Source organism: Macaca nemestrina, chromosome X (genome assembly GCF_043159975.1).
Source record: "Macaca nemestrina isolate mMacNem1 chromosome X, mMacNem.hap1, whole genome shotgun sequence".
Classification (NCBI taxonomy): domain Eukaryota; kingdom Metazoa; phylum Chordata; class Mammalia; order Primates; family Cercopithecidae; genus Macaca; species Macaca nemestrina.
The window spans coordinates 118,992,277-119,020,143 of record NC_092145.1 but is presented as its reverse complement, the minus strand read 5'-3'; the positions used below and the strand labels follow the sequence as shown (position 1 = coordinate 119,020,143).

The window sequence follows — 27,867 nt, the reverse complement described above, 5'->3', positions numbered from 1 at the left end:
GGGCGCGGTGGCTCAAGCCTGTAATCCCAGCACTTTGGGAGGCCGAGACGGGCGGATCATAAGGTCAGGAGATCGAGACCATCCTGGCTAACACGGTGAAACCCCGTCTCTACTAAAAAAAATACAAAAAACTAGCTGGGCGAGGTGGCGGGCGCCTGTAGTCCCAGCTACTCTGGAGCCTGAGGCAGGAGAATGGCGTAAACCCGGGAGGCGGAGCTTGCAGTGAGCTGAGATCCGGCCACTGCACTCCAGCCTGGGCGACAGAGCCAGACTCCGTCTCAAAAAAAAAAAAAAATAAAAAAAAAATAAAATAAAATAAATAAATAAATAAATAAATAAAATCACAATTTTCATGTAGATGTGCATTTAAGCAGCTATTATCATAATGAAAAAAATGTCATCTGTGTTCCACTACAATGGTCTAGTCCCACCAGGAGCGAGTGCCTTTGGCATATACATATGCGGGTAGATGAAGAGGAATTAAGAGGAATTTCAGGGAGGAGGAAGGGGACCAAGTGAGCTTCAGCAGTCGCACACTCTCCTCACTCAATGCTTGCAACCAGCCCAGCGGATGGATGCTGTTCTCTGTATTTTACCTATGAGGAAAACTGAGCTTAGGAGGTTGAGCAAGTTTCGCAAGATACTTAGATGCAAAAGGCAGCACTACCGTTGTGCACAGGCTGGCCTCTCTCTGCTCCTACCCCATGTCACCAGCACTGAAGGCAGAGAACACCAAAGATAGATACATAAATGATGTGGGAACTTGGCCATGATATCATCCCTGTAATGTTTCAACAGTCACCTGAACTAAGGGAACAGGTAAATGCGTTTGAGAGACATTTAAAAATGTGTACTTAAACCTGTAATCCCAGCACTTTGGGAGGCCGAGGCAGGTGGATTGCTTGAGCCCAGGAGTTCGAGACCATCCTGGGCAACGTTGCAAAACTGCATCTCTACAAAAAATACAAAATTTAGGCAAGTGTGGTGGTGCACGCCTGTAGTCCCAGCTACTTGGGAGGCTGAGATGGGAGGATTGCTTGAGCCCAGGAGGTTGAGGATGCAGTGAGCCATGATCTCACCACTGCACTCCACCCTGGGTGACAGAATAAGGCTGTAGGCCCAGCTACTTGGGGGGCTGAGGTGGGAGGATGACTTGAGCCGAGAGGTTGAGGCTGCAGTGAGTTGTGTTTGCATCACTGCACTCCAGTGTGGGTGACCAATCAAGACCTTGTCTCAAAAAAAAAAAAAAAAAAATTGTATGTGAAATATTACAAGTAGGCCCAGTGTGGTGGCTCACACTTGTAATCCCAGCATTTTGGGAGGCCAAGGTGGGTGGATCACTTGAGGTCAGCAGTTCGAGACCAGCCTGGGCAACATGGCAAAAACCCATCTCTACCAAAAATATAAAAATTAGCGGGGCGTGGTGACAGGTGCCTGTAATGCCAGCTACTCGGGAGGCTGAGGCAGGAGAATCACTTGAACCCGGGAGGTGGAGGTTGCAGTGAGCTGAGATCACACCACTGCACTCCAGCCTGGGTGACAGAGTCAGACTCCGTCTCAAAATAAATAAATAAATAAATAAATAAATAATAAAAAAGAAAATATTACAAGTAGACTTGTAAAATAAAGAAAAACTTCATTGATTATCCTATCATAAAGCACTGTTTAAATTTGGAGATATTTATTAATGTTTATGGTTAAGAGCCCTCAGGTCAGAGGACTGAGGATGGAGGTATGCTGAGGCATGCAAAGCACTCAGTGACTGGAACCTCAGAGTAACGGCTCAGTCAATGGTACTGATTGCCTTTTTACAAAAATTTTTTAATCAGGGTTTTGTTATGTTGCTCAGGCTGGTCTCAAACTCCTGGCCTCAAGCAATCCTCCTGTCTAGCTGGGATTACAGGCGTGAGCCACCACACCCAGCTTGATTGCCTTTATTTTTATTTGTTTATTTAGAGACAGGGTTTTGTTCTGTCACCCAGGCTGGAGTGCAGTGGTGCAATCATGGCTCTCTACAGCCTCGACCTCCTGGGCTCAAGTGATCCTCCTGCCCCAGCCTTCTGAGTAGCTGGGACCACAGGTGTGTGCCACCATGTCAGTTTGCCTTTATTATTTTTATTTTTATTTTATATACTTATTTATTTTGAGACGGAGTCTCATTCTGTTACCCAGGATGGAGTGCAGTGGCAGGATCTCAGCTCACTGCAACCTCTGCTTCCCGGGTTCAAGCAATCCTCCCACCTCAGCCTTCTGAGTAGCTGGGACTACAGGTGCACACCACCACACCTGGCTAATTTTTGTACTTTTTGTAGAAATGGGGTTTCGACATATTGCCCAGGCTGGTCTCGAACTCCTGGGCTCAAGCAATTCACCTGCCTCAGCTGCCGAAAGTGCTAGGATTACAGGTGCGAGCCACTGTGCCACTTAAATTTTCTTGATCATTGAGATATTTTTCAATGTTTTTAATAGTAGCTCTCTGTGTAGTCTGTGAAATGTTCATCATATTCTTTGTTCATTTGTTGGAATGTTAGCATTTTTAACCACTTTATATAACTTCATTGTATAATAAATATATTAACTCTTTGTATATTATATTTGCTGTAAGATGTCTTTCCTTTCTGTTTGTGGTCTACAAGTTTTCATATCAAAGCTGTAATGGTTTCGGCCGGGCGTGGTGGCTCAATCCTGTAATCCCAGCATTTTGGGAGGCCAAGGCGGGTGGATCACCAGGTCAGGAGTTTGAGACCAGCCTGGCCAACATGGTGAAAACCTATCTCTACTAAAAATACAAAAATTAGCTGGGTGTGATGATGGGCACCTGTAATCCCAGCTACTCTGGAGGCTGAGGCAGGAGAATCGCTTGAAACCACAAAGCGGAGGTTGCAGTGAGCTGAGATCGTGCCACTGCACTCCAACCTGGGCAACAAGAGCAAAACTCCGCCTCAAAAAGAAAAAAAAAAGAAAAAAGAAAAAAGAAAAAAAAATGCTGTAATGGTTTCATGGGGTAAAATCTTTCAATTGCTTTCTGACTTTTTCCTCCTGCATAAGCTTAAAAGGTTACCCCTCTTCCAGAGTTTTACTGACTACTCATTCTATCTGTTTTCATTTTCTAGCACTGAATTTTAGTATTTAACCCTTTAATTGGGCTGAAACTAATTTTGGGGTGTGTGTGTGTATGTGTATATATATATACACATATATACGTATACATATATATAATTTTTTTTTTTTTTTTTTTTTTTTTTGAGACGGAGTCTTGCTCTGTCTCCCAGGCTGGAGTGCAATGGTGCAATCTCAGCTAACTGCAACCTCCGCCTCCCGGGTTCAAGCAATTCTCCTGCCTCAGCCTCCCGAGCAGCTGGAATTACAGGCGTGCCCTGCCACACCCGGCTTATTTTTGTATTTCTCTTTTAGTAGAGACGGGGTTTCACCATGTTGGCCAGGCTGGTCTCGAACTCCTGGCCTCAGATGATCTGTCTGCCTCAGCCTCCCAAAGTGCTGGGATTACAGGTGTGAGCCACCGCACCCAGCCTGGTGTATATCTTAATTGTTTTAGCTTGAGAATAAATTAACATCAGAAAAGGCTACTCATCCTTCATTTATTCTTTTTTCCTTTAGAATTTCCTGTAATTTTCTGTTTATTATTCTAGATGAACAATCTTTTTTTTTTGTTGAGAGGGAGTCTCGCTCTGTCCTCCAGGCTGGAGTGCAGTGGCCTGATCTCCGCTCACTGCAAGCTCCGCCTCCCGGGTTCACGCCATTCTCCTGCCTCAGCCTGCTGAGTAGCTGGGACTATAGGCGCCCGCCACCACGCCTGGCTAATTTTTTGTATTTTTTAGTAGAGACGGGATTTTACCGTGTTAGCCAGGATGGTCTCGATCTCCTGACCTCGTGATCCGCCCGCCTCGGCCTCCCAAAGTGCTGGGATTACAGGCGTGAGCGACCGCGCCTGGCCAATGAACAGTCATTTTATAAAGATCCAGAAAAATCATTGTGTGGTGTTTGGTTTGGTATTATATTAAACTTACACATTAATTTGGAAATAACTGATGCCATTAAAATATTTAATTCTTTCATCCAAAAACATTTCTCTGTTTATCTGCATCTTTTATATTCTCAATGCAGCTTTGCCCTTTTCTCATATCGATCCCATGGATTTGTTAGTTTGAAAACACTTGTAGCAGTTGAGAATGGCATCCTTTCCCCATTAAATTTTCTAACTTTATTGTGAATATATAAGAGTACTATTGATTTCTGGGTGTTTTTGTATCTGCTGTTTATTATTTATTATTTATTTTTTGAGACAGGGTCTTGCTGTGTCACCCAGGCTGGAGTACAATGGTGCAATCTCAGCTCACTGAAACCTCCACCTCCCAGGCTCAAGTGAGTTTTCTGTCTCAGCCTCCTGAGTTGCTGCTCTGTAACTCAAATGGTTGTCTAGTTGTCCTTTTTTGTGTTTCAAGGTATACAATGATATTATTAGCAAATATGGATAATTTTGTGTCTTTTCCAACGGTTATACTTTGTTCTGTTGTTGAGAAATGCTTTAAAAGCAATAGTAGCACTTTGGGAGTCTGAGACTGGCAGATCGCTTGAGCCCAGGAGTTTGAGACCAGCCTGGGCAACATGGCAAAACCTTGTCTCTTTAATAACAAAATACAAAAATTAGCCGGGCATGGTGGTGCCTGTAGTCCCAGCTACATGGGGTGATGAGGTGGGAGGATCCCTTGAGCCCGAGTTTGAGGCTGTAGTGAGCTGTGATCACACCACTGCACTGCAGTCTGGGTGACAGAGTGGGACCCTAAAAATAAAAATATAAATTAAAAATATAAATAAAAGCAATAGTAAATAATTATGATGGAGGAAGATATGTTATGTAATAGAACAGTGTGTTTAGCATGACTTTCTGACTGTGTTAAAAATATGTATAGGGCCGGGTGGGGTGGCTCACATCTGTAATCCCAGCACTTTGGGGGCCCAGGTGGGAGGGCTACTTGAGTCCAGGAGTCTGAGATCAGCCTGGGCGACATGGCGAAACCCCATCTCTCCAAAAAATACAAAAATTAGCCAGGCATGGTGGCGCACGCCTGTAGTCCCAGCTACTGGGGAGGCTGGGATGGGAGGATCACTTGAGTCCAGGAGGTTGAGGCTACAGTGAGCTGTGATTATGCTACTGCACTCCAGCCTGGGCAACAGAGTAAAAACCTGTCTCAAAAACGAAAAAAAAAAAAAAGCAAAACATATGTGTGTGTGTGTGTATATATATATTTAGTATATATATATTTAGTATGTGTATATATATACATACAGACACACACATATATAAATTTACACTAGCCTGCTAGCCTGACAGATATACATAGATATGTTTATAGCAGTTGGCTCTGCGTAGCAGAATGTGGTTGAATCTACCTTTTTTTTGTTTGTTTATCCATATTTTCTAATCGTTCTATGATGATCACGTGTTATGTAATTTTTAAATAATGGCAACTTTAATGCCTTTGTGTGTCACTTCTAGGTGGATTATGTTGGCTGTGGGTTGAAACAGTTATTCTGTATATGTTAAGAATATGTCCTATCTTATTTTTAAGGATTTTTTGTTTGTTTTTAAATTAGAACTGGGTGTTGAAATGTGTGAAGTGACTTTTTTTTTTTTTTTTTTTTTTGGCAGCTGCAAAGATGATCATGGTTTTCCTTGTTTCCTTTTTGTAACCGAGATATATTTTACAGAAAATAAAATGCGCAGATCCTAGGTGTTCAGTCTGATGTGTTTTGACCATTGTATACACCCATGCAACTGCCACTGAAAACAAGAAGTGAACATTTCCACCACCCCCAGAAAGTTCTGGGGAAAATTCTGTGGTAAGCTGTTGATTTATGTGGCTAAGCTGCTGCCACCTGCTTTGTACATGGTCTCCATTTCCCCATCTCCGGCCTCAGTTTAACATCCTACAGGCCTGAAGCCACTTTTTTTTTTTTTTTTTTTTTTTTTGAGACCGAGTTTCTCTCTTGTCGCCCAGGCTGGAGTGCAGTGGCGCGATCTCCGCTCACCACAACCTCCACCTCCTGGGTTCAAGCGATTCTCCTGCCTCAGCCTCCCGAGTAGCTGGGATTACAGGCACGTGCCACCACGCCTGGCTAATTTCGCATTTTTAGTAGAGACAGGGTTTCTCCATGTTGGCCAGGCTGGTCTTAAATTCCCGACCTCAGGTGATCTGCCCACCTTGGCCTCCCAAAGTGCTGGGATTACAGGCATGAGCCACCACGCCCGGCCTGAAGCCACTTTTGAGGTCCCAGCAGGCTGCTCTGTCACTCTCAAGTTGTTCATCAGACCACTCTGGTGGCAGAAGGGAGCCAGATTCTCTGCAGGGCAAGTGGCCATGGGGAGGGGTTATAAAGCTGCCTTTGGAGGAGTGAAGAGGGCAACAGCAGCGGATTGAAGCTTTTCGAGGTCCTGCCTAAGAATGCATCTATGGCAAAAACGTTTCTGGGCACCACTCCCTGAAAGGTCTATTTTTTTATTTTTTTTGAGATGGAGTCTTGCTCTGTCACCCAGGCTGGAGTGCAGTGGCATAATCTCGGCTCACTGCAACCTCTGCCTCCCGGGTTCAAGGGGTTCTCTTGCTTCAGCCTCCCGAGTGGCTGGGATTACAGGCACCTGCCACTACGCCCAGCTAATGTTTGTATTTTTAGTAGAGATGGGGTTTCACCATGTTGGCCAGGCTGGTCTGGAACTCCTGACCTCAAGTGATCCGCCCGCTTTGGCCTCGCAAAGTGCTGGGATTACAGTTGAGAGCCACTGCACCTGGCTTGAAAGGTAATGATGGGTGAGGAGAGTAGGGAATACGTGTGGTGGGTGCAGTATTTCCGACAGTGCCACAGCCATGGGATTTTATCTGCAGGCCCCATGCCTTGTGTGTGTGTGCTCACTTGTTGATAAAGTCACGTACCACTTTCTGGAACATTCTCTCCCAGAGCATCCCTTCCTTTAGTGACTGGGTAACTCACTTGCACTACAACATTGACCTTTCATAGGGCTTGCTACCCTCAGTGACCTTGAACTCTGTCTATTACTCTGCACTAATCTCATTGCATTCTTTTTGCATGATGTGCTGTTCATGGCGGTTCATGGAATGATCTTCAGCTTATCATATTATAGCAAACTGGGCAAAAACACAGAAAAGACATGTTTATATTTTTCTACCAGCTTAATATTGACATGTTGGATGTGTTTTAAATACCATGAAGTTCAAAAAATGAGCTTTACGGTAGCATTTTGCTTTCTGTCCTCTGTGTATCTAGGGTAAGAAGTCTGTAAAAAGGCAACGGGATTTTCTGAACTGAAAGGCCAGGGGCTCATATTTTGCGTCTGGATGTGGCCTAAACTCTTCTATACAATTTTTGTAGCGTGATATTTATTTGAGTAAAGCAAATAATCACTGGTAGTTTATGTTTCCTTCATATGGGTCTTCTGAAAGTGAGCCAGGTAAGCTCATTCAGGCCTGGGCTCTTTCTGGGGTGTGTGTGACACATACAAGTGTTGCCTCTGAAGCCACCATGGTTCCTTGCTTTGGCAAAGCATAGGGCAAGGGCAGGGAAGGAATTGTGTGTAAACCAGGTTAGTGAGGCACGCCAGGAAGCACATCCCAGACTCCAGCCAGAGACCACATCAAACCATGAAATCACAAAGGCACTGCGTGGAGCGGCAATGCTGGAGCAGGCGTCCTCCCACGGCTCTTGATGCAAATGTCAACCAAGGGCCACATTTTCCACGCTGCGGCACCTACACCACCAAAATCAATTTAGACTTCTATTTCTAGGAGATGTCACAACTTAGACTTTTTCTTTTTTCTTTCTTTTTTTTTTTTCTTTAAAAGATGAAGTTATTTTAAGCCTGCATCCAAATGCAAGCAACTGAGCTGGAACTGCTTGCAGGATGCCGTCTGTTAACAGCCATAGCTGAAGACTGAAACCTGCAGGATGGGCACCAGGAGCCTGGGTTGTGCTCCTTTACAGGGGCGGGAGCTGTCCCTCTGCAACACCCCCACCCCACCCCAACCATTGCGGGAAGGTGTCTGAGGCCTAACCGTGTGGATGAACTCTGCAGGGGCCTTTAGAAATCAGGCCATCCTTCTTCTTTTAACCCTCTGTTGTTTGTCCCCAAGCTGTTTGACCTGCAATCTGAGGAGACAACTGCCTTTTCATGTTTTATACATTTTATTCATACATTTCTCCAACTTTGAAATGACAAAAGCCAAATTCTATGGTTTCCCATTACACAGCATCCTACAGGTATGTATATTCTACAAGGAATACTATGGAGTTTCTCTTCTTCCCCTGTCACACAAGATAACTGATTAGGGTTTCATCAATTTGTACTGTGCCGGCAGCGCACCAGCATTCTGGTTGTTCCGGCGACAGGGCAAAGGAATCAGGATGGGAGGGCGTGTGCTAAGGCATGTAAATAGATACACACAGAGAGAAAGAAAAGCAGGACATTTACAAAGAATCCAAACCTTTCCAATCCCTTCAGCTCCTGGGTGTTGAGGGACACCTCCTGCACAAACGCTCTTGCAAGCTAAGGCTCTGCTGTACCCTGCAAATACTTACAATTGGATACGGTGAAATATACAACAACCATTAACATCTCTCTCTTTTTATCACTGAGACAATACTTCAACACCTTTTATAAAAAGGCAATAATACATACAGAAAAAAGAACACGTTGGCAAAACTTTATGCAAAACCACCCCAGAACTGAGTTTGAATGGGGACGCGCCTACACTGCAATTAAACACGATACTCGGGTCTCAGCACGTGAGGGTTGTGTGGCCTTCACATCAGTCACGCTGCCTGCTGCACCCGGCAGCCGCCTACCTGCCTGCACAGATGACATTCCGGGAAACAGCTAAGACTGGAAATCAATTCCCCCAATTCTTGGTCTCTTCCAAATAAAAAAAAAAAAATAGGGGGAGCCACTCATTGTGGAGGAATGCCTATTTCTGTTCCCAAGGACAACTCCTGCTACAGAGGCTGTACTTCCTCCGGGTCCAGAGAGGGTCACCCCAAGCCTCTGTCAGTAAGAACACTGGCGTGTTCTCTCAGTCACACACCGGAGAGAATGGAGCTAACACATAAATAGTAGCTAAATTTTGAGTTTCTGAGCGTGCACAGAGATTGAGCTGTGCTTGGGGCCAGAAAGGAGGTCTCCTGTGTGGTGACAAACGTCTCTTTCCATTTTCTTTTGCTCAGTCCATTTGCACAGGTTCAAGGGAGTTGATGGAGGGTCAGATGAGAGGTGGTGGGAGCTCAGGATTTTCTATCCCCACAAAGAGCTAAGACTTGGGAGTGCTGGCCCCAGAGATGGTGCGGCCCTCTTTCTACTTCTGTTTCTGTGGGCTCTGTCTGCCCACCTGCTGCACAAAGCAAGGCAGGGGAAAAACCAGATGGGAACATGGTGGGGAATATCCTCTTCTTTTCCCTTTTCTCCCACTTCCTGGATGTATGTGACAGTTAAACTTCACCCACTAAGCTGGAAAATCCGGGACTCCCCATAGCTCCAAGTTTAAGGCAAACTGATGTGTGTGTGCACAGGCAAAGCCAATCAAGCCACGAGCTTGGAGGAGAGTCCTGTATCCAGATATTCCAAACAGAGAGGGAACTCTTATTTCTAAAGGAGTTAGAAAAGGAAAGGCTCTGGCAAATGAAATGATCTGTGATTAAAGCTTGTAGCCTTTCTGTAAGCTGCAGTGAGAAGGAAAGCATCTTTTAATAGAAGAATTTGAGGCGCAGAGCAAGAGAGCCACGCTCAGGGGCCTTTAACCTCTTACAGGCTGTAATCGCTCTCAGTATTGTAAGCCCTAGTCAAGAGGATGGAATGAGGAGGCTGTGTTCAGTTCTGAGAAAACAAGAAACACACACGAGTTTGATAATAGGAAGCAAGAAGGAGGAGGGATGAGGACGACAAGGAGCTTGGTTTTGGAATGCCGATTCCAAGGTGCCTTCTCTTTCCAAAGAGACAGCGTGGGAGGCATTTCTATTAAGAATTTGTTAATCAAGCAGTTTTCTTGGTAGCTTTAGCAACACAGATTCTCTTTGCCCCGAGTTAAGAAACTGGCCTGAAATTAAAAAAAAAAAAAAAAAAAAAAAAAAAAGGACATGACATCAGTGGGGGACAAAAGAGAGCTGGCTTTGGGTTGCCTTGTTTTTCAGGGGCAGTTTCCAGGGTGGGAATCTTCCTGGAGGGTGGTTCAATTGACTAAACTTTTTCAAGAAACAAACTTGAAGCCTTAAATAAGAGACAAATACAAGTGATTCAAAAACAAAAGAACTCTGCAGCGATGAGATCAAAGGCTGTAAAAAGATAATAGTAGCTGCAGCCCAGGCCTGCCTGAAGCACAGAGGAAGGCTTGGCCCACTGGCTGGCTCTAGCAGCCTAAGAAGGAATTGGATGGGGAACAGAACACCTCCTGCATTTCTCCTGCAGTGGGGGACTTTGCCACATCTTCAGATATTCAGCCACCAATAGGATGGGCTGGGACGATGCCTTCTGAATGCAAATAGCAAGAAGTAGGTCAACCATTTCTTTTACTCTCTGAGCAAATATTTTAAATCATCTCACCTGACAAGAGATACATTTAATTGCATTTAAAAAGGCTACAATGTTATCTTGACACTGGGAAACTTCCAGATGAATTAAATTGAGTGACATTTCCCTTTTTAGCGTTAAAATGGGATATGCTGCATGTGCAAAGTAATTACTGTCTTGTGATTGGAAAATCAGGACATTTCATCTTTTTAACAAAGAATTCAACATATAAAAACACTCCCTTTCTTGCTGTGGGGAATGGAGTTGGGTGGGGGAGAGAACCTTCAAAATAGGGCTCTCCAGTACTTCAACTGACCACTAATAAGATTTAGTGCTCTAATCATTCGTTCTGGTCTTTAAAAGGAGCGGGGGAGGTTCTGCTGATGGAATGGAAGCAGTAAAGAAGCTTTTAGCAATTTTCTCTGATTGCTTAGTGGGCAATTGTAAGGTAGCAGTAGCAGCAGCAGCAATGTACTGAAATTACTCTGAATTCAGAAATTTAAGTATATGCAGCTAGGTCATAAAGACACTGCTTTAGAGAAGACATGTATTAGTGGAATGGAACAGATAACCTCTTTGAGAAGTCAATGAGTTCTGCATGCAGGGATTTCACCATCGGAATGATGGCAAGAATGATGCCTGCCTGGGTGCTTCTCAGAGGATGTATAAAGCCACTGAGGAAGAGTGCTACAGTGCCTGTGAATTCTGGGGCCACAGACATTTAAGTTGGCATTGCTTTTCTCCTCCTCTGCTTAATCCACCTTTATAAACATGGCAGATGGCTTAAGACAGGCATCGTCAGCATCTCTGGAGATGTGGGCTCAAAGGGCAAGTGGGGGCATGGGGGTTTCCACTAGAGGGGAGGGAAGTTTCTGTTTCCCTTGTGTTAGTTGTAGTTGTCTTTGTGCTTCACCAGAAAAGAGGTAGAGTGGGCACCTTCACACTAAGAGCCCAAACTGTGGTCAGTACCATACCAGGAATGACTGTCTGGCCGTGGCATCTATCAGATTTGAATCAGTCCTAACACAGCCCTAACTAACTCTTTGAAGGTTTCTCTCTCCATCTAGCATGAGACCACTGTTGAGCTTGTCTCTGGTTTGGTGGCTTGGTCACCCCACTGTGGGGCCCAAACAGAAGTAGTTCACTCAATACCTTGTTAGTAAGTCGCAGACTCATCTGGTCACTGACAAAGAACAACATCAGAAAAAAAAAATCGTCATCATTTCATAATAGGCAGTGGGGGCGGAGGCGGGTAGGGTGCTGACAACGTAAAAGAAGTATACTAATTCCTTCTCTGTTTGGTCCTTTAAGAGGAGCTGTTCGGCTCAGAAAACACCCTGCACATCCTGCCAAGGCACAAAGTGACAAGGCCATCTAACCTACAAGAAGCAAAAAACGATGGTATGTTTTCAAGGATCACAGGTTAATATAAGTACTTCACACCCTCACACGCTAATGAAAACCATTCTACTGACCTCTGGCAAAGAGTCTGAGAACCCCAGCCCAAATCTCCTGTATTGGAAGAACGTGACTTCATGGAAGGGTTATGAGATGGTTAATGTCTCTAAAGCAACAAGGACAGATGATTCCCCTGTGCCAAGGGAAACAGCAAGAGGAAGAAGAGACCACAGGTGGCCTCCAGTACACCCGTGGCCCTTGGGCGCATGGCTCTGTGCGAGTCAGACGCGGTCCAGCTGTGCTCTGGCAGGCTCCTTTGTCGCCCTGCCAACTGATACTCACTCCTGGGCCTTCAAAGGTTCGATGAGCATCTAACAAATTATACAATTGAAAAGATTATCAGCTTGGAAGCCTGAACAAATCTATAATGAAATGAAGGACCCAAAGGCATTTTAATTATTGAACACATAAAAGGAAGTATATTTAAAAAAAATTGGTCAAACTGTCCTGTTATCATTTTAAAGGAATTTACAGGGCTGTTATAGATTATTCTTTTGGAATATTTCAGTTTATAGCAAATGCCTAAACTGGTTTCTTCATTGCACAGTATTTTCTCTTAAAATGGGTGCTTTAAAACAATTACATACAGATTAAAAATCCTCATTTCTTTGCTTAATTAAAACGTTAATACTCTTAGACAACACAGATCTGAAATGGTGAAACCAGCAATTCCCCCCCACCTTACAACAAATTAAATTGAGACAAAATTACAAACACATTTCACTACATGATTATTATTAATAAAAATCAGTTTCTTTTTTTTTTTATAAAGTTGCCCAAAATGCAAGGGATGTGCATAGGTTTACAACTTAGTCATAATAGCATTTTATTCTTATTCCCCTGGGTGTGCCCCATGAACGGAATGTAGAATGTACTTTGCTGTAGATTACAGATTGTTTTGTCCAACACAGACACACCGACAGCATAAACGCTCGCGACTGTCCACATGCATTAAGAGTCAAGACCCAACTTCAAATCTCTAAAAGGTTTACAGGGTGCTTCAAAGAGACAGTATCACATTATCTGGATGTTACATAAAGGACTTAAAAAAAAAATACTATTCTAAAAAAAAAAAAAAAGAGAAAAAAGGCCTTTAAAAATTTATGACTGTTTTGTAATCACTACACTAATTATTTCAAATAAATAAAGGAAAGAAAGATATTCCAATCCATAAAATCAGACTCTAAAAAGAATGTAGTGTTCCACCCCCAGTCAAGGTAACAGAATCATTGTTTATTATTATTAAAATAGATTATAGAAAGCAGCATCTATTTTGTGCAGTTTTTAGGGGCCTTGGAAATAAAAAGCTATGATTTCCAAAAATATAACATTCCAAAGGATTGAATAATACATACATTTAAAGATACATTTTATTAAAGTTTAGGAGAACTGATTAAAAAAGATACTGTCTCTTTAAATTAGTGTGTAATTGTTTTTCTCCTCCTATCTATTCGGACATGACAATAATTATAAATGTAGGTCACACTACAACTAGGTAGTCTCTAGGGACCATGACCTGCTGACACAAGGCCGATAACAAAGAGGCTTTTCCACATATGAGGTGCTCCCAGTTATGCTCAGATATCTGGGGAGAGGACTAATAGACCCAGGAGACAGGGACCCACTGTGGGGCTGTGCACACGAGCTCAACAGCTTCCTCCAGATGTCTGATTGTCTCATCAATTTCATTGTTGATAATTGTGAGATCGAAGTAGTGTGCATATGTTCTCTGTAAGATGTCAGACTCCTTCTGCAGACGCTGAAGAGATTCATCCTAAATGGTGATGAGATGGAGGTAGGGGTGGGCATGAGAGGAGGAAAAGCAAACAGAAGAGAGAAATCAGTTGGATTCATTTTCTTTTCACATTTTTGTTCATCCCAGTGTCAGAAACAGTCAAGGCCAGACCCTGACACGCCGTATTCCAGCATGAGGCCAAGTCTGCTCCATGACAGAGGAGACAGTGATTGCTCAACATGCAACAGAGGGTCCATGACAAAGCAGACGAACCAGAGAAAACAGACACTCTTCAGGAAACATGCCACCCCCACTCAGGCCTAGCTATGCCTGTCCCCAGAGTCAGGCTTGGCAGGGCCATGCCAGGTGTGGGTTAGAGTGGCTATGGTGGCCCAAACAGGCCCACAGGAAGCCCCCCGCCCTAGCCTCAAGCCACTCTCCCAATTGGGAGAGGGAGATTGTGGCAAGGCCCGAGCTCTTTGCCCCCCTCCCCTTGGTCCTCCACACTCACTGGAGCCAGGCCTCAGGGCCCAGCTGGGTTTGCACCAGCAAGTCCCTGCCCTTGGATGACAAATTAAGTTGTATTTTTTCCTCTTGTACTTAAAGGTGCCACCGTTCCAGGAATTCAATGACATATAATGGCCCTCACTCAATAGCAGCTGATGCCAGAGGCAAAAGCTCTTTGAGTGTTACAAATAATGGCCGGAATAAGGCTGTTTCCCCAACAAACAGCACCTGGCATCTGATGAATCCCCCCAAAGTGGTCTGCATTAGAAATGGCTGGACAAATGTCACTGTTCACAGGTCCTCGTATCTCTTATGAAAAAAACCAAAGGAAGAGAAGCTGCTGAACTCTAGAGAGGTTTGCTGCAACAAAGGATGTTCCCTAAGCTGCAGCTTGCCACAGATTTTAACAACTCTCGCAAGAGGGATCCAACAGGAGGAGGGAGTTTAGGTCCCAGCTTTGTCACGCAAGTGTAGCTTCCGCTACAGAGTGGCAGTTCTTTCAAGATAGGGGTCTCTTAAGAGCCACCAGAAAGAAGTCTGCCTCTATATCTTCATGAGTCAAATTTGTCATGCTGAACTCCCAAAGGGCAAGTTCAACCTTGACACTAGGGAACTTTGTGAGTCAAATTAACCACCCCCTACCTGCCAAACACTAGGTGGGTGAGCTCTTGGGCTGAGTCTCAAATATACATAGAGATAATGAAATACCTCTTTATTTGATGAGTGGCTCTGTCTCCAGCTATAAACTTGTCTTGTGTGCCCTGTAATTGCTGTGCCCCAGCATTAGGCATAGTGCCTTACACATAGTAAGTGCTTAATAAATGCTGTCAAAAGAACAAGCACTTGTCTGACTAGTGCCAGTCATTATAGGGTTTTACAAGTATTAAATCTAAAATCAAGAGACTGAGCAATTCTTCCCAGAAATGGGGGCCCCCCAGGTGACAGAAAAAGATCTCCAGAGAAAATAAAAGATGCAGTATCTTCAAGGACCTAGGAGCCGTAGTGCCCAGTACTGGCTTAGGGCCCCTCCCCTCCTCTTCTCTAAGGCCCCTCTGTTATTGGCAAGAGACCCTTCCTGGTGAGGCTGCTGGGAGGTCCAGGCAAGCCTCAGCTCTCTGGGTACAGCTCTCAAGAAAGGGGACTAGAAGTAAGATAAAGAGACTTGCTTGATTCTGTCCTGGCCCTGCAGTGGGCATGCACAGACACCACAGCAGATGGGAACTCAATCTTTTCTCTCAGGGCGCTCTGAACCAAGAATGTCCTACCTGTTTTGTCCTCTTTCACAGGCATTTCAAAGCAGGACAGGGCATGCTTTGACTGAGAGTGTTAAGTACTACAGTGTAGCTAAGACCCCAGTTAATCATCACCTTCTAGTTCTGCTTGCACTTAAAAAGCATAGTATTTTCACTGTGGCTTTACTTAATAACCAACACAATGCAAAAAACAAACAAACAAACAAACAAACAAACAAAAAACCCGCCATTTTAGCAAACGTGCATTCACCCAAAGATAGGAGTGCTTCCTACCAGGATGAAAAGGAACAATTCCTACAACATCACTGTCTGGCACATGGGATTCTATTTGAATATGTAGTCCTGAGCTTCAGAAACCACTAGCAGAGTTTATGACTTGCTCAGCAAGCTGGGCTGATGAAAATATTCCAGAAAATGTATGGCTGAAAGTATCACATTTTTAATGTAGGTCTCTTTACAGAAAAATAAAGCTCCCTCTTAAGAATCTTTTAAGATGAAGCTATATTTGTCAGTCTCTTCCTCGACAACAGCTTGTCTGTGTGCTTGACTCACACGTGAGCAGGGTTTAACTCAGTGAAAACAAAATGCCTTTATTCTAACAGCAAAAGCAAGGATTTGTGGGAACAAAGTGTCTACATTCTAAATCTATTAGAAGAAACAAGGCTGTATTTCACTACCTCCTAGCTGGTACTTACAGGCAATTTTCTGCACCATTTTGGCAGCTATGGAAAATTAGTAAAAGGGCAGGAAAACAGGCAAAACAAAAACAAAAGCAAAGATGATGATTCAAGAAAAATACATGGCAACTTAAGGATAAAAGCTAACCACAATGTGGAGTTTCAAACATGCTTGTGTATTAAAAAAGATGGGAAAGTAGAATTTTACAAAGGAATATACCTCTTGCAGATGAAATGACAAAAACGACGGAAAATATGAGTAACACAGGTAAATCAAAATCCTGAATCTTCCTTAAAGGTACACAAAGGGAAAATTTCCAAGCCTTGATTTAACTAGATTTTAAGCTTGGGTGAGTTTAGGTCAGTGTTGACTGAACAGAGTCGAATCCTCTGATGATTTCTAGAACCTGTGAAAGCAACTGTCTTCAGGATAACTTTGTATAAGAGTCTCCCCTTAACTAAGGAACCTACAGCAGATAGGCACTGCTACACTTAGCAGACACATGGTAACTACCCTTTGGATCTGCTCAGCAATGGAAAACCTTCCAAAAGTCGGCAGCCAACTCTTATGAGTACCACGTCTGTGGCAGTTTCTGACTTGAGCTGGCTTGACAGCGGACAGAGCTGATTTCTAGGTTTGGTAGTCTCCAGGGGCCTGGAGAGAAATTCCACAAAGGTTCCACTCCACGGGCCGCACAATCCGTAACTGGGTAGGGAGTAGGCTGGCAGCCCTGGAGGTTGTGAGACACCTGGGATGCCTTGGTCCTGGTGGGAGCGAGGGGGTTTGTCCTCAGATTTTAGAAGTCAACTTACTGATAAGGCTGTCCCATGTAGCATTCTACTCCACATCCCATTTCATCAGAGCAGCCTTGCTGCAAATGTAGGTTGACACGCTTCTGACTGTGCTGGGGACTAAGGCTTGATCCTTACGGCTTATTTGGGGAAAAACAGATTGATTCTTACCTCATTTAAACCTGGAGTAATAGTTGGTGCAGCAATGAAAACAACAAAAGGAGCAAACTCTGCAGTTCTCAGGACCTTCAGTGCCTGTGTTAAGAAAAAAAAAAAAAAAGAAAAATCCCAACTTAAAAGAAGAAATAACTAATGTAACTTTCAAATGAGTCTATAAAAATTTTTATACAACTGAAAATTTCAAGCCCTTGGCTCAAATTTTTGGCAAGGTATTATTAAATTTACCAACTTTATACATAACTTATATTACTTTTTTTCTACAGGATGGACAATAGCCATCAGACAATGAAAGTTGGCAAACTGGACATTTTTCTTATGACTCATGAATCAATCTCTTTTTCTTCATAAAAGTTAACACTGATTATGTTGGTTAATGTCCATTTAAACCTGGCTATTAGTTGTAGCCTGAATTTTAATCCACAGGAAATGCATCTAAGGAGAGACTTGGACCTGCAGGCTGGTTTTACCACTAATCTGGAGGCCACTCCCTCACATTTCAAGTTTCAAATCGCTAGCCAGGGACTGCTAGCAAATCTGTCCACTGTAACTGTGCGTTGCTCTGCTGAAAAGCCCCTGGGACTCCTGGGGAAGGGGGAAGCTTGCCCAGGGCTGGAGTTAGGAGCCCTAGACTTTGTGTCTTAGTCCTGTCGCTAAAGACACTGTGTGGCTGTGGGCAATGTGTAGGCCCATGAGAAATCGCTGCATTCAAGAGAGAAGGGTCTCTGAGATCCCTTTCAGTTCCCTTCCAAGGCACTAAAAACCTCTAACTGCAAGCTACTAGTTTGGATAGATACACTGCAACGCTGCAATCAGACGCTGCGGGAGTTAATTCTGCTAAGGGATTACTGTTTCAGCTCCTCCCCAGGAGGATATGATTATCTTGGAGGTTACAAACTCCCTTCCAAGGAACAAAACCCAACACATACAGATACCCAATTCACAAGTGACTGACATGTGATTAATTCATATGCGCTGGGGTAAATATCTTGCTGTCATTTACACAAGAACTTAACTATCCTGCTCCCCACATATTTTGCTTTCTAAATGGTCTTTAAATTTGCTGGCTTCGTGCTATTCCTATTGCTCCATCTTTTGCCCGGCTTATTGTCATAGTAATCAGACTGGTTGCCCTGCCTCTGGTTTTGCTGCTTTCCAATCGACACTCTACCCTGCTACTGGAATGATCTTTCTGAAATTCAAAACCCATGGCTCTCCTGCTCAGAATTCAACAGTTCCCTCTTGGCCTCAGGATAAAATGTATACTCCTCAGCACGAATGTCACCTCTCTCCCTCATAAGCATGCCTGTGCTTAACCTCTTCAGCCTTTCTCTCTGCCCCTTTGCCTCCATGGGCCAGCCATCCTGAACTACTTTCAGTTCCAGAAAGGGCCAGACTCTCTTCTGGCTTTCCGGCCTTTTGACTTACTACTCCTTCTGCCTGGACCTCCCATCCTCTCTTCCCCTTCCCCACTCGCCCTTTGGCTTGGCTGAGTAATCCTTCAGAACTCAGCACTGATGCTCTTTTCTCTGGGAAGTCCTTTGTGGGCTCTGAGACCCTCCCATGTGCTCCTGAAGTACCCATCACATGGGAAACCCAAGACCCCACGGACTAGCGGGTACCCTCCTTCAGGGCAGGGACTGTGTCTTCTTCAGCTGTCTCACTCATGGTCAATATGGTACCCAGCATAAACTGCCCTTATAAAAACATTAAAATGTAAAAATAGTAGATATAATTTGCACAGAATTTATCTTGTCTTTTAAGGCAGGTTCGTCTACAGAGCACTCTACTCTCTTGGCCGAAGGGACTCTCTTAGCCTCTTCGTGTATATAGGCATGTAAGAGACAAATCTGACATGAAAGCTTCTTTCTTTTTTTAGTGCAAGGTTGACTTTCACTAGGATTGATTATATTTCTGAATTTTAGTCACACAGCATTTTCTTGTGGGTTGAGGGAGACTGGTACATTGTATTTATCCATCAAAGTTCTTTAATTCTTAAAGTCCTAGGCTCTGATTCCTCCGGTAAGAAAGCTCTTTAAGCTTGCATATATGTTAATTTTTGAAAGAGGTAACTGGCAATTTCTTTGCCAATCCTTTTATGACTGAAGACTTTAGCAAGGAACAAACATTATGATGAAGTCCATATATAGGTCAAGCAAGCTAACAGGGATCTTCACTTAGAAATATCCTTTATGTCAGTATTATCTTAGGCCTTTTTTCCTTCCTTCCTATACTCATAGATCAGGTGAATACAGGGTCAGGTGAGACAAGGTTTTCTCATCACCCCTACTCCTGGTCACACACATATACCCATCCCATAGCCTGCTTCTGGGCAACTGAGATGGGAAAGAACCCTATTTGCTTCTATCTCCAAAGCTACTCTGAGGTCTAGATGGAAGTCCACCCAGCCTGGATGCTGAACAGAACTCACGGATGAAGTAGAGAATGACACCCTGGGCATGAAATGGTTTTTTTCTCCACTCAGTGGCCCAGCCTACCAGGTACCCAATCCTTCTCCTGTTTTCCATTCCAGCTATCACATTACAACAGCAGAAAACAAACTGTTTGGAACATTAGTTTAGCTTTCTGCAGATTGCCCATCTCTGCACTGCATTCATGTCCTTGGTCTATATCCATAGACTGCACTTACTGCATAAAACCATCAATGGTGGCCATGTTCCTCACATTGCCAGATGCCTCTCATGTCTACGAATCAGGTTATATTCCTTGATTTCCTTTTTTTTGCCCTGGTTGTCAGGAAGTTCAGAGCCAAATTTAGTATTTATCACAGTAACTAAAGTAGCCCTGTGGTTAGCATATTTGCTCTCTCCTCCTTTTTGTGGCTTTTTCTATTCCTGTACTTTATTATTGTACTTTCAAAAATTCTAAGATGCCTCAAATCCTGATTGAGATTTTCCTGTCTAGTCAGCCTTGTATTTTCAGCAGACTCACCACACATTTCCTCACTTGTTCTTGAAGGTCTTTGTGCCATACTCTGCACTACTTATGGGTCTCAAGTGAGTGCCACTTTTGGTGCTGTGGCAGCCTGACTGAGGTTCAGAGTTACTTCAGGGACAGGAAATGGAATTGCTCACAAGGATTCCCCTCTCCCAGGCAGTTAACAGGTGACTTAAAGATGAACTCTAAGCCCTCTTCCTTTCTGACTCAGGATGAGGCACAAATTTTTTAATGTTCATGGGCAAATATTTCTCTCTGAATCTCTCTGGGATTCGGAGAGACAGACAGGGACAGAGAGAGAGAGAGACAGAGAGGGAGAGAGAGGAAGAGAGAGAAAGAGGGAGGGAGAGAGAGAGAGAGCGAGACAGAGAGAGGCAGAGAGAGAGTATGAGTGTGTGTGTGTGAAAGAGAGAGAGAGGAGAAACAGGGACAGATATGGACAGGGAGAGAAACAGCATGCTCTAGAAGGATCACTGAAAGCATGCTAGATTCAGATAGTCAAAATAACATTAATATTTGTGGAGATAAATTGATTCTATGGCTTGGCTATGGCCAATAATTAATCTCAGGTTATTATCTTCAAGGAACAGAAACTCATTTGACCCAAGTGTATAAGATGCAGATATCTATTCTGGTTTGCAAGCTTAAAAGGCACACAGGGGCACGCATCTGAGTCATTTGGTACAAAAATCTAAGGGTGTAGGAAGAGTGCAGTGACCCCGGAACCCATCTCAAGAGAGCTAACTGATTTCACAAAATAGTCTCTGGTTCAGAACCTGGCTCTTGTTTTAAAGTATGGATTCCTAACAAGACTGTACGCTACCTCTTGATGATGACCTCTTCCTCTGTGGGCAAAAGCAAAACTACAAATATTCTGCTATTATTAACTTTTTCCTGCTACAAATGGATACATCAGAATAAAGTAAAATCTAAAACCATCACATTAAGCTCTGATTACACAATGGGGCTATGACAGTTTCAGCTTTAGAGGCACAGATTATTTTCTGAGCCATAGCTTTATTTTCATGAGAAATAAATTCTGCAGTTTTTCTTAGGTTTGACTGAATTACAGATTTTTCTGAACATTAAAAAAGAAAAGGAGGCTTTAAATTGTACTACTATGGATAAGGTGAACCATCTTAAGGATTCCCAGGGTTACCTCTTCTAGGGTAGTACAGTGAAAGGAAGTGGGGATTTATTGTAAAAGAATAAAAATTTAAAAATCAACATAGTTCAACTTCACACCTCACTTTCAATTGACTGTAAAGCCTTAATCGAGTCACAAGTATGTTAAGCCTTGGTTTCTCCATCTACAAAAGTAGATACTGATCTCCAGCTCATAGGGTTACAAGGATAAGGTAAGGAGTCATAATGCCTGGCGAAATATATAGCACTTTAAGAACATAATCTATTACTATTTCATGAGAAGCCAGGTTATTAATTTCTTTCTAGTTTAATGTCTTTACCATCATCCTCTAGCTTTAAAGTTGGACCACAACATCTTATCATATAGTGTTATTAGACATGCTCAATTGGGCCTCAGTTGTCTGAAATAAGATGGCATACAGTATTAGACCGGCACTAAAAGAGTTGGACACGTGTTAGGTGGTTTTCCTATGGTCCACATGTAGTTTGGCAGAAGTGAGAGGATTTAAAAAAACGCCACAAGGCCCTTCTGTTATGGACAGTTTTGGATGTACAATGAGGAAGGAATTTCATCCTCACCATCTTGTCTTCTGAATTGTATTCTTAGCTCCTGACCCTCTGCTTGGCATATAAGTGCTTAATACAAGTTTGTTGGATTGAACTGTCTGTGAGATACAGTAGAGGGGTCATCTAAGAAGCTGGAGTGGGAAAGGGGGGTGGAGAAAAATGTTCTAAGGAGAGAGCCTCCCTGGAGCAATGAGGCTCTGCCTGAAAGCAAGTTGTTCATGGTCACAGGTATCCTGAAGGCAGGATGAAGACCTTGCCCAGCCGAGGAGAGACTGGGCTGAGGGCAGAGAAGCCCAAGAGTGAAGCCCAGGCGGCGCAGATTGTGGGCATCCTCAGCTGTACTGTGGTATGCAGCGGTCATTGTGAGACCAGGACTGGCATGAGGCTGGCCTGGGCAGCAGGGCCTGGGACGAGTGTAGTCAACCAGACCAACGGGAGGGGCAGGACCTTGGCAATCCCTATCCCCAGGGCCGCTGGCCCAAAGAGGCTCAGGCAGCCAGATGCCTATGGCCGGCCCTCGGGGCTAAGTGGATCTGAGAGATCACAGTTCTGAGATGCAGGGACCCAGGAAGCAGGAGAGAAGAGTGCAGGTGAGCTCATCCAGCACTCAGGGGAACAGAGGAGAGTGCCCAGCCGGGGTGAGGAGGTGCTTTGGGGCCAAGTGCAATGGGTAAAAGTAACTGCTGTGGGTGTCCTGAGGAGGCTGAGAGAAGTGTCTCCCACTCAGCAGTGCAGAGCAATGCATGGCTGTGCAAGGGCAAGGAGACAGGGAGAGCTGGACGCTACGGGTGGAGCAGCAGCAGCAGCGGCAGCAGCAGCAGTGGCAGTGGCGGCGGCAGCAGCGGAGGCAGGTAAGGCAGAAAGCCCTCGAAAGTGGACTTAGGTAATGCAGAGGGAGTCTGAGGAGCCCTGCAGCCAGCATACTGCTAGAGACATTACTACCAGCAGAAAACGACGTTCAGGTGAAGACCAGTGTGGAACCCAAGGAGAGGATGTCGAAGACCAGGACCAGGATTGAGACTTTGCCTCTAGCCACCCCTGGCCAGAAGATTTTTCCAATCCCTAGTAAGGAGGGATTAGCAGTTAAACAAAAATCAATCTGTGGTACACATCATATATTTAGTTCTATATAGGTCCAAGTTAATTGTTAAGTAAATTGCAGTGTTCACCCTACTGCTGCTTTCCTCCCTAGCCCCTTAAACAGATCCTTTTGTGGTTTCCAAAGTTCCAAGTTCAAGAACGCCATCAGGTGTTGTAAACGGAAATGGGTGAACCCACTGGCCACAAATTAGGATCCTGGAGCCCAGAAACTGAGCTGTCAGGTCCCACGTCACACAGACTCTGGCTATACAGGTTCTGTCCTTGCTTTAGGGATGATTAGGGGACCAAGTCTCATACAGTGGTCCTTGAACAGGGATTCGTCCTGCCTAGGATAGCCAGGTAAGCCTCCTGATGAAACACAGCCTGCTTGAGGGAAGCTGGTCTACTATTTCAGCAGGTAGCATACTGGTTCTATTTCTAAGTGTTAAAAGAGATTTGGTACAGGTCAGTCCGAGAAATGGCAACTCGGAGTCACATGGGCACCCACAAGCCTCTCCTGTAACCCACCTTGATGTCTACAACTCCCAAATCCTTCCTACTGTGCTTTACCTCCCATGTCTACTTGGTTTGAACTCAGAGATGAAAAAACAGCTTGTCAGCATTTTTGATGTAAAGCCTTCAGCTTTCTCTTTTCCAAGTTTAATAATTCCTATTGCAAGACATATCTAGAAACCATTTCGTCATCTCTGTGTCTGGCTCTCTTTTGAGTCCTCTTCCAAGTCTTTATCCCTCTCCTACTTTTCGCTCAGGGTCAGGCATTGTGCTCAGGTAAGGAAATGGCAGAGGCTGAGAGACACCATGGGTTTCCATCCCTGCTGTCTTTGACATCTGGGCTCACTCATGCTTGCTTTCATAAAGCTAGTGCTGTGTTTTAGACCCAGGCCCCAGGATCAGTTTCTCACTGGAGATGAACATAATGTGCTGGCAGAGGCTCTGATGGTCCAGCATGAGCTGTACCCAGAGAGGGAAGGTGGCTGTTGTGATAACAAAGTGCCAGAGCCTCATCCTGAGGTCAGATGATTGTAGGATTTCTGGCAGGCGTAGACCCAATCAGGAACCTTATTGAGCTTCTGCATATAATAAACCTCTTAAGAGAATAATGTCTGCTTCTTAAATACCTGGTGTGTGCACTGAGTCCAACGATTAGTCAGCTGGCATTCTAGACTGTGAACCCCCAATGCCTCCATTATTGACACTTTTCCGTAGTTTATGAAATTATGTGACCTGTGACTTTCTGATGGTATTTTTGATTTCAGAATCTGTGCTTATTGGCATGCAGGCAGGATGTCAGACATTCGGGGAGGCTGGGCATTACCTGAGGCTCCACGTCCAGTATTGCAATCAGCCCCTGCTCGTGGATCTTCCGGATGGTCTCCAGTTTTGTCCCATACATTGCATCCTCGTGGCTGCCGTACTCCAAGTACTCGTTATTAGAGATGTCTTGCATCATTTGGTCATGAGATACAAAGTAATAATTCTTTCCATTTTCTTCATCTTTCTTTGGAGGTCTGGTTGTGTCTGCAAAGCCGCATGGCACAAGAGGTTTAAAAGGCGGAGCTGATGAGCTTACTACGCTCCCAACAGATTTACTCAAACCCAGTCTCTTCCTAAAAGCTATGGATTCTTTAGCATATATCTCATATCCCCTGTTCTCACCCCCAGTGGCTTTGCAGAACTAAATTCTAGAAACCATATTTATCTGTGTACATCACACCACAGTAGCCAGTCAGTTGTCTGGTTTGGTGAATCTTTCAGTGTTCAGGTGAGATGTATTTTATCCCTTCATGAATCACCACAGGAGGAAGACATGAAATGGCCCAAGATGAATATAACTCACTGTGTGCCTTACTGCAGTTGAGTCTTGTGTAGAAGGAAAACAGGAGAATAAAAAAATGGAAAACCGCATATGGTTAAATTTAAATAAGCCAAAATTAAATAAAATTCAAATTTTAGTTTCTCAGTCTCACTAGCGGCATTTCAAGGATTCAATAACCACGTGTGGTTAATGGCCACTGTACTGGACTGCGCAGACATCAAGTACTGTCATTGTCACAGAAAGTTCTATAGAAAAGTGATGGTCTATAACATCTTGCAAAAGGAGAATGTTAGGATACAGCAAAAGGCACATTACATTGAAAACACAATGACTGTGGCCAGACATAGCCATAATTTTTATGGAAGACGTCAATCAGGAGGTGACAAACTGGCTTATGGGCCAAATATGGCCTACTGTCTTTTATTTATTTTTTTTTTTACTTTGGAGACAGAGTCCCACTTTGTAGCCCAGGCTGGAGTACAGTGGCGCGATCTCAGCTCACTGCAACTTCCGCCTCTTGGGTTCAAGAGATTCTTGTGCCCTCAGCCTCCTGAGTAGCTGGGATTATAGGCATGTACCACTATGCCCAGCTATTTTTTGTATTTTCAATAGAGATGGGGTTTCACCATGTTGGCCAGACTGGTCTCAAACTCCTGACCTCAGGTGATCTGCCTGCCTCAGTCTCCCAAAGTGCTGGGATTACAGGTGTCAGCCACTGCACCCGGCCACCTACTGTCTGTTTTTGTAAACAAAGTTTTATTGGAACACAGCCATGTGCTTTTGTTTACATATTGTCTATGGTTGTTTTCATGAGATAACAGCAGAGCTAAGTGCTTGTGACAGACTGTATGGCCTTAAAGCCTCAAATGTGCACTATTTGGTCCTTTACAGAAAAGGTTTGCCCACCCCTCACCTGAGTGAGTGTAACTGAAGTATACGCCAATAAGCTCTAGTTCTGTGGATACTAATAGGACCAGTATCCTGCAAAACACACTTTAGGAAATGTTTTTCTAGATGAGCTAGGGACACTGGTTTTAATATTCTCTCTCTCTCTCCCTACCCCCCTTTCTCTTCTCCCTTCCTTCCCCTTTTTTCCCTCTCTCTCCCAATTTCCTCGCTTCCTTCTTTCCTTGAGAAAGAACAAATTTATGCTACTCTCTCCTGTGTACATCAGCCCAAACTAATGGGGAATTCCCCCTTTCCTGCTAGCCTGTTAGAACATCAAGTGCTTGTGGTCATCAAAATGTGGACATTTTAAGAGAAGCCCTTTCTCTCAAAAGCTGAAGAACCGGCATTACTATTTATTTATTGAGACAGGGTCTCGCTCTGCTGCCCAGGTTGGAGTGCAGTGGCAAGATCTCAGTTCACTGCAACTTCCATCTCCCGGGTTCAAGTGATTCTCATGCCTTAGCCACGCTAGTAGCTGGGACTACAGGTGCATGCCACCATGCCTGGCTAACTTTTGTATTTTTAGTAGAGATACGGTTTCACCACGTTGGCCAGGCTGGTCTCAAACTCCTGGCCTCATGTGATCCACCCATCTCGGCCTCCCAAAGTGCTGGGATTATAGGTGTGCGCCACCGTGCCCAGCAAAGAACTGACATAACATATTGATGTTGTACTATCTTTAGTCGTCTTAGTAGTTAGATACATGTTACATACACATACGGGGTCAAATATTTCAAAGACTAGTCATGATTGATGTCATCAAAGGTAAGTTTTAAAACCAAACTAGTTAACTGGCCATTTAATAACATGGAAGTTCAATTGTTACGTGGTTAAGAAGAAGCTAAATGTTAGGTAAGCTTGCTATACTCATGATCTAGACATAAGGAGAATTAAAAGAACACTTCAAGGTGTTTTACTAGAAAACCCCAGTAGTGCCAAATGAGGCACTATTGGATACATTTCTTGTGTAAATCAGACAGGGTTTTGGGATGAAGGTTGTCTCATGAAGCCTCCCGGCTCTCTGAGGTGTACAGATAACTGTAAGTGGTGGTGACATTGCTTCAGGAAGGCATGTGAAGGCCCTATAGAATGGAGCCAATCTTCACATTTTCTCCTGTTGCTCTTAAAAAATCATTCTCCTTTAGCTCTTCCAACCCTGAACTGCTAGAAAGCTTCTGGGATGAAAATTTTATTTTATTTTATTTTTTTGAGACGGAATTTCACTCTTGTTGCCTAGGCTGGAGTGCAATGGTGCGATCTTGGCTCATCACAACCTCCACCTCTGGTTTAAGCGATTCTCCTGCCTCAGCCTCCTGAGTAGCTGGGATTACAGGCATGCACCACCATGCCTGGCTAATTTTGTATTTTTAGTAGAGACGGGGTTTTTCCATGTTGGTCAGGCTGGTCTCAAACTCCCGACCTCAGGTGATTCGCCCACCTCAGCCTCCCAAAGTGCTGGGATTACAGGCATGAGCCACCGCGCCTTGCCTAAAATTTTAAACTTTAGAATAATGATGATAATAATGAAACGATAGTGGTAGATAGCTTCTACTCATCCATCATCTGCTAAGCGCTTCATACACATGATCTCAAATCCCCTCTGCAATCCTGGAATTACTTCATTTTACAATTGAGAAAATGAAGAGGGCAAGAGGTTAAGAATAAGATACAGAAAATAAAGGAGAATTAAAAATCTTACAGATTTGAAAATCTTTACGGAAACAACTGTTAGCATATTGATTGGGTTTAAAAAGTGATAAGAAATCAACAATTTAAATATTAATTAAGGGAAAAATTGTCATATCAGAAACTTTACAACTATGAAAACTTATTTTTCCGAAGAATAATTTGTCTGGGTAATGCGCATGACATGTTGTTAGAAAAATTGTTACAAACAGAATGGATGAACCTAAATTTATTTAAAACACACACACACACACACACACACACACACACACACACTCTATACACATATCTGTACTAAGACAAGGGTATACAGCAGAGAAGCCTAGAAGGGTATACAACAAAATATTTATAGCATTTATTATAGGGAAAGAGGGGTTGGGATTATTGTTAACTCATTTTCCTCCTTGTTCTTTTTTGGATTTTACGAATTTCCTACAATGAACAGTTATACCTCATGT

The 27,867-nt window shown here is 43.8% G+C and overlaps 1 protein-coding gene across 15 annotated transcripts in view; it reads right to left on the bottom strand.

Moving 5' to 3' along the window:
• Positions 1-8,198: 8,198 nt before the first annotated feature.
• Positions 8,199-27,867, bottom strand: part of LOC105463230 (calcium/calmodulin dependent serine protein kinase) — a 412,561-nt gene continuing 392,892 nt past the window's right edge. For all 15 annotated transcript variants that reach the window (XM_011710276.3, XM_071088415.1, XM_071088417.1 and 12 more), the window contains 3 exons: positions 24,275-24,477; positions 17,182-17,265; positions 8,199-13,820 (listed from right to left, as the gene is read on the bottom strand). In XM_011710276.3, the coding sequence (XP_011708578.1) occupies positions 13,644-13,820; positions 17,182-17,265; positions 24,275-24,477 (464 nt within the window). In that variant the 3' untranslated portion in view covers positions 8,199-13,643. The remainder of the gene's footprint in view (positions 13,821-17,181; positions 17,266-24,274; positions 24,478-27,867) is intronic.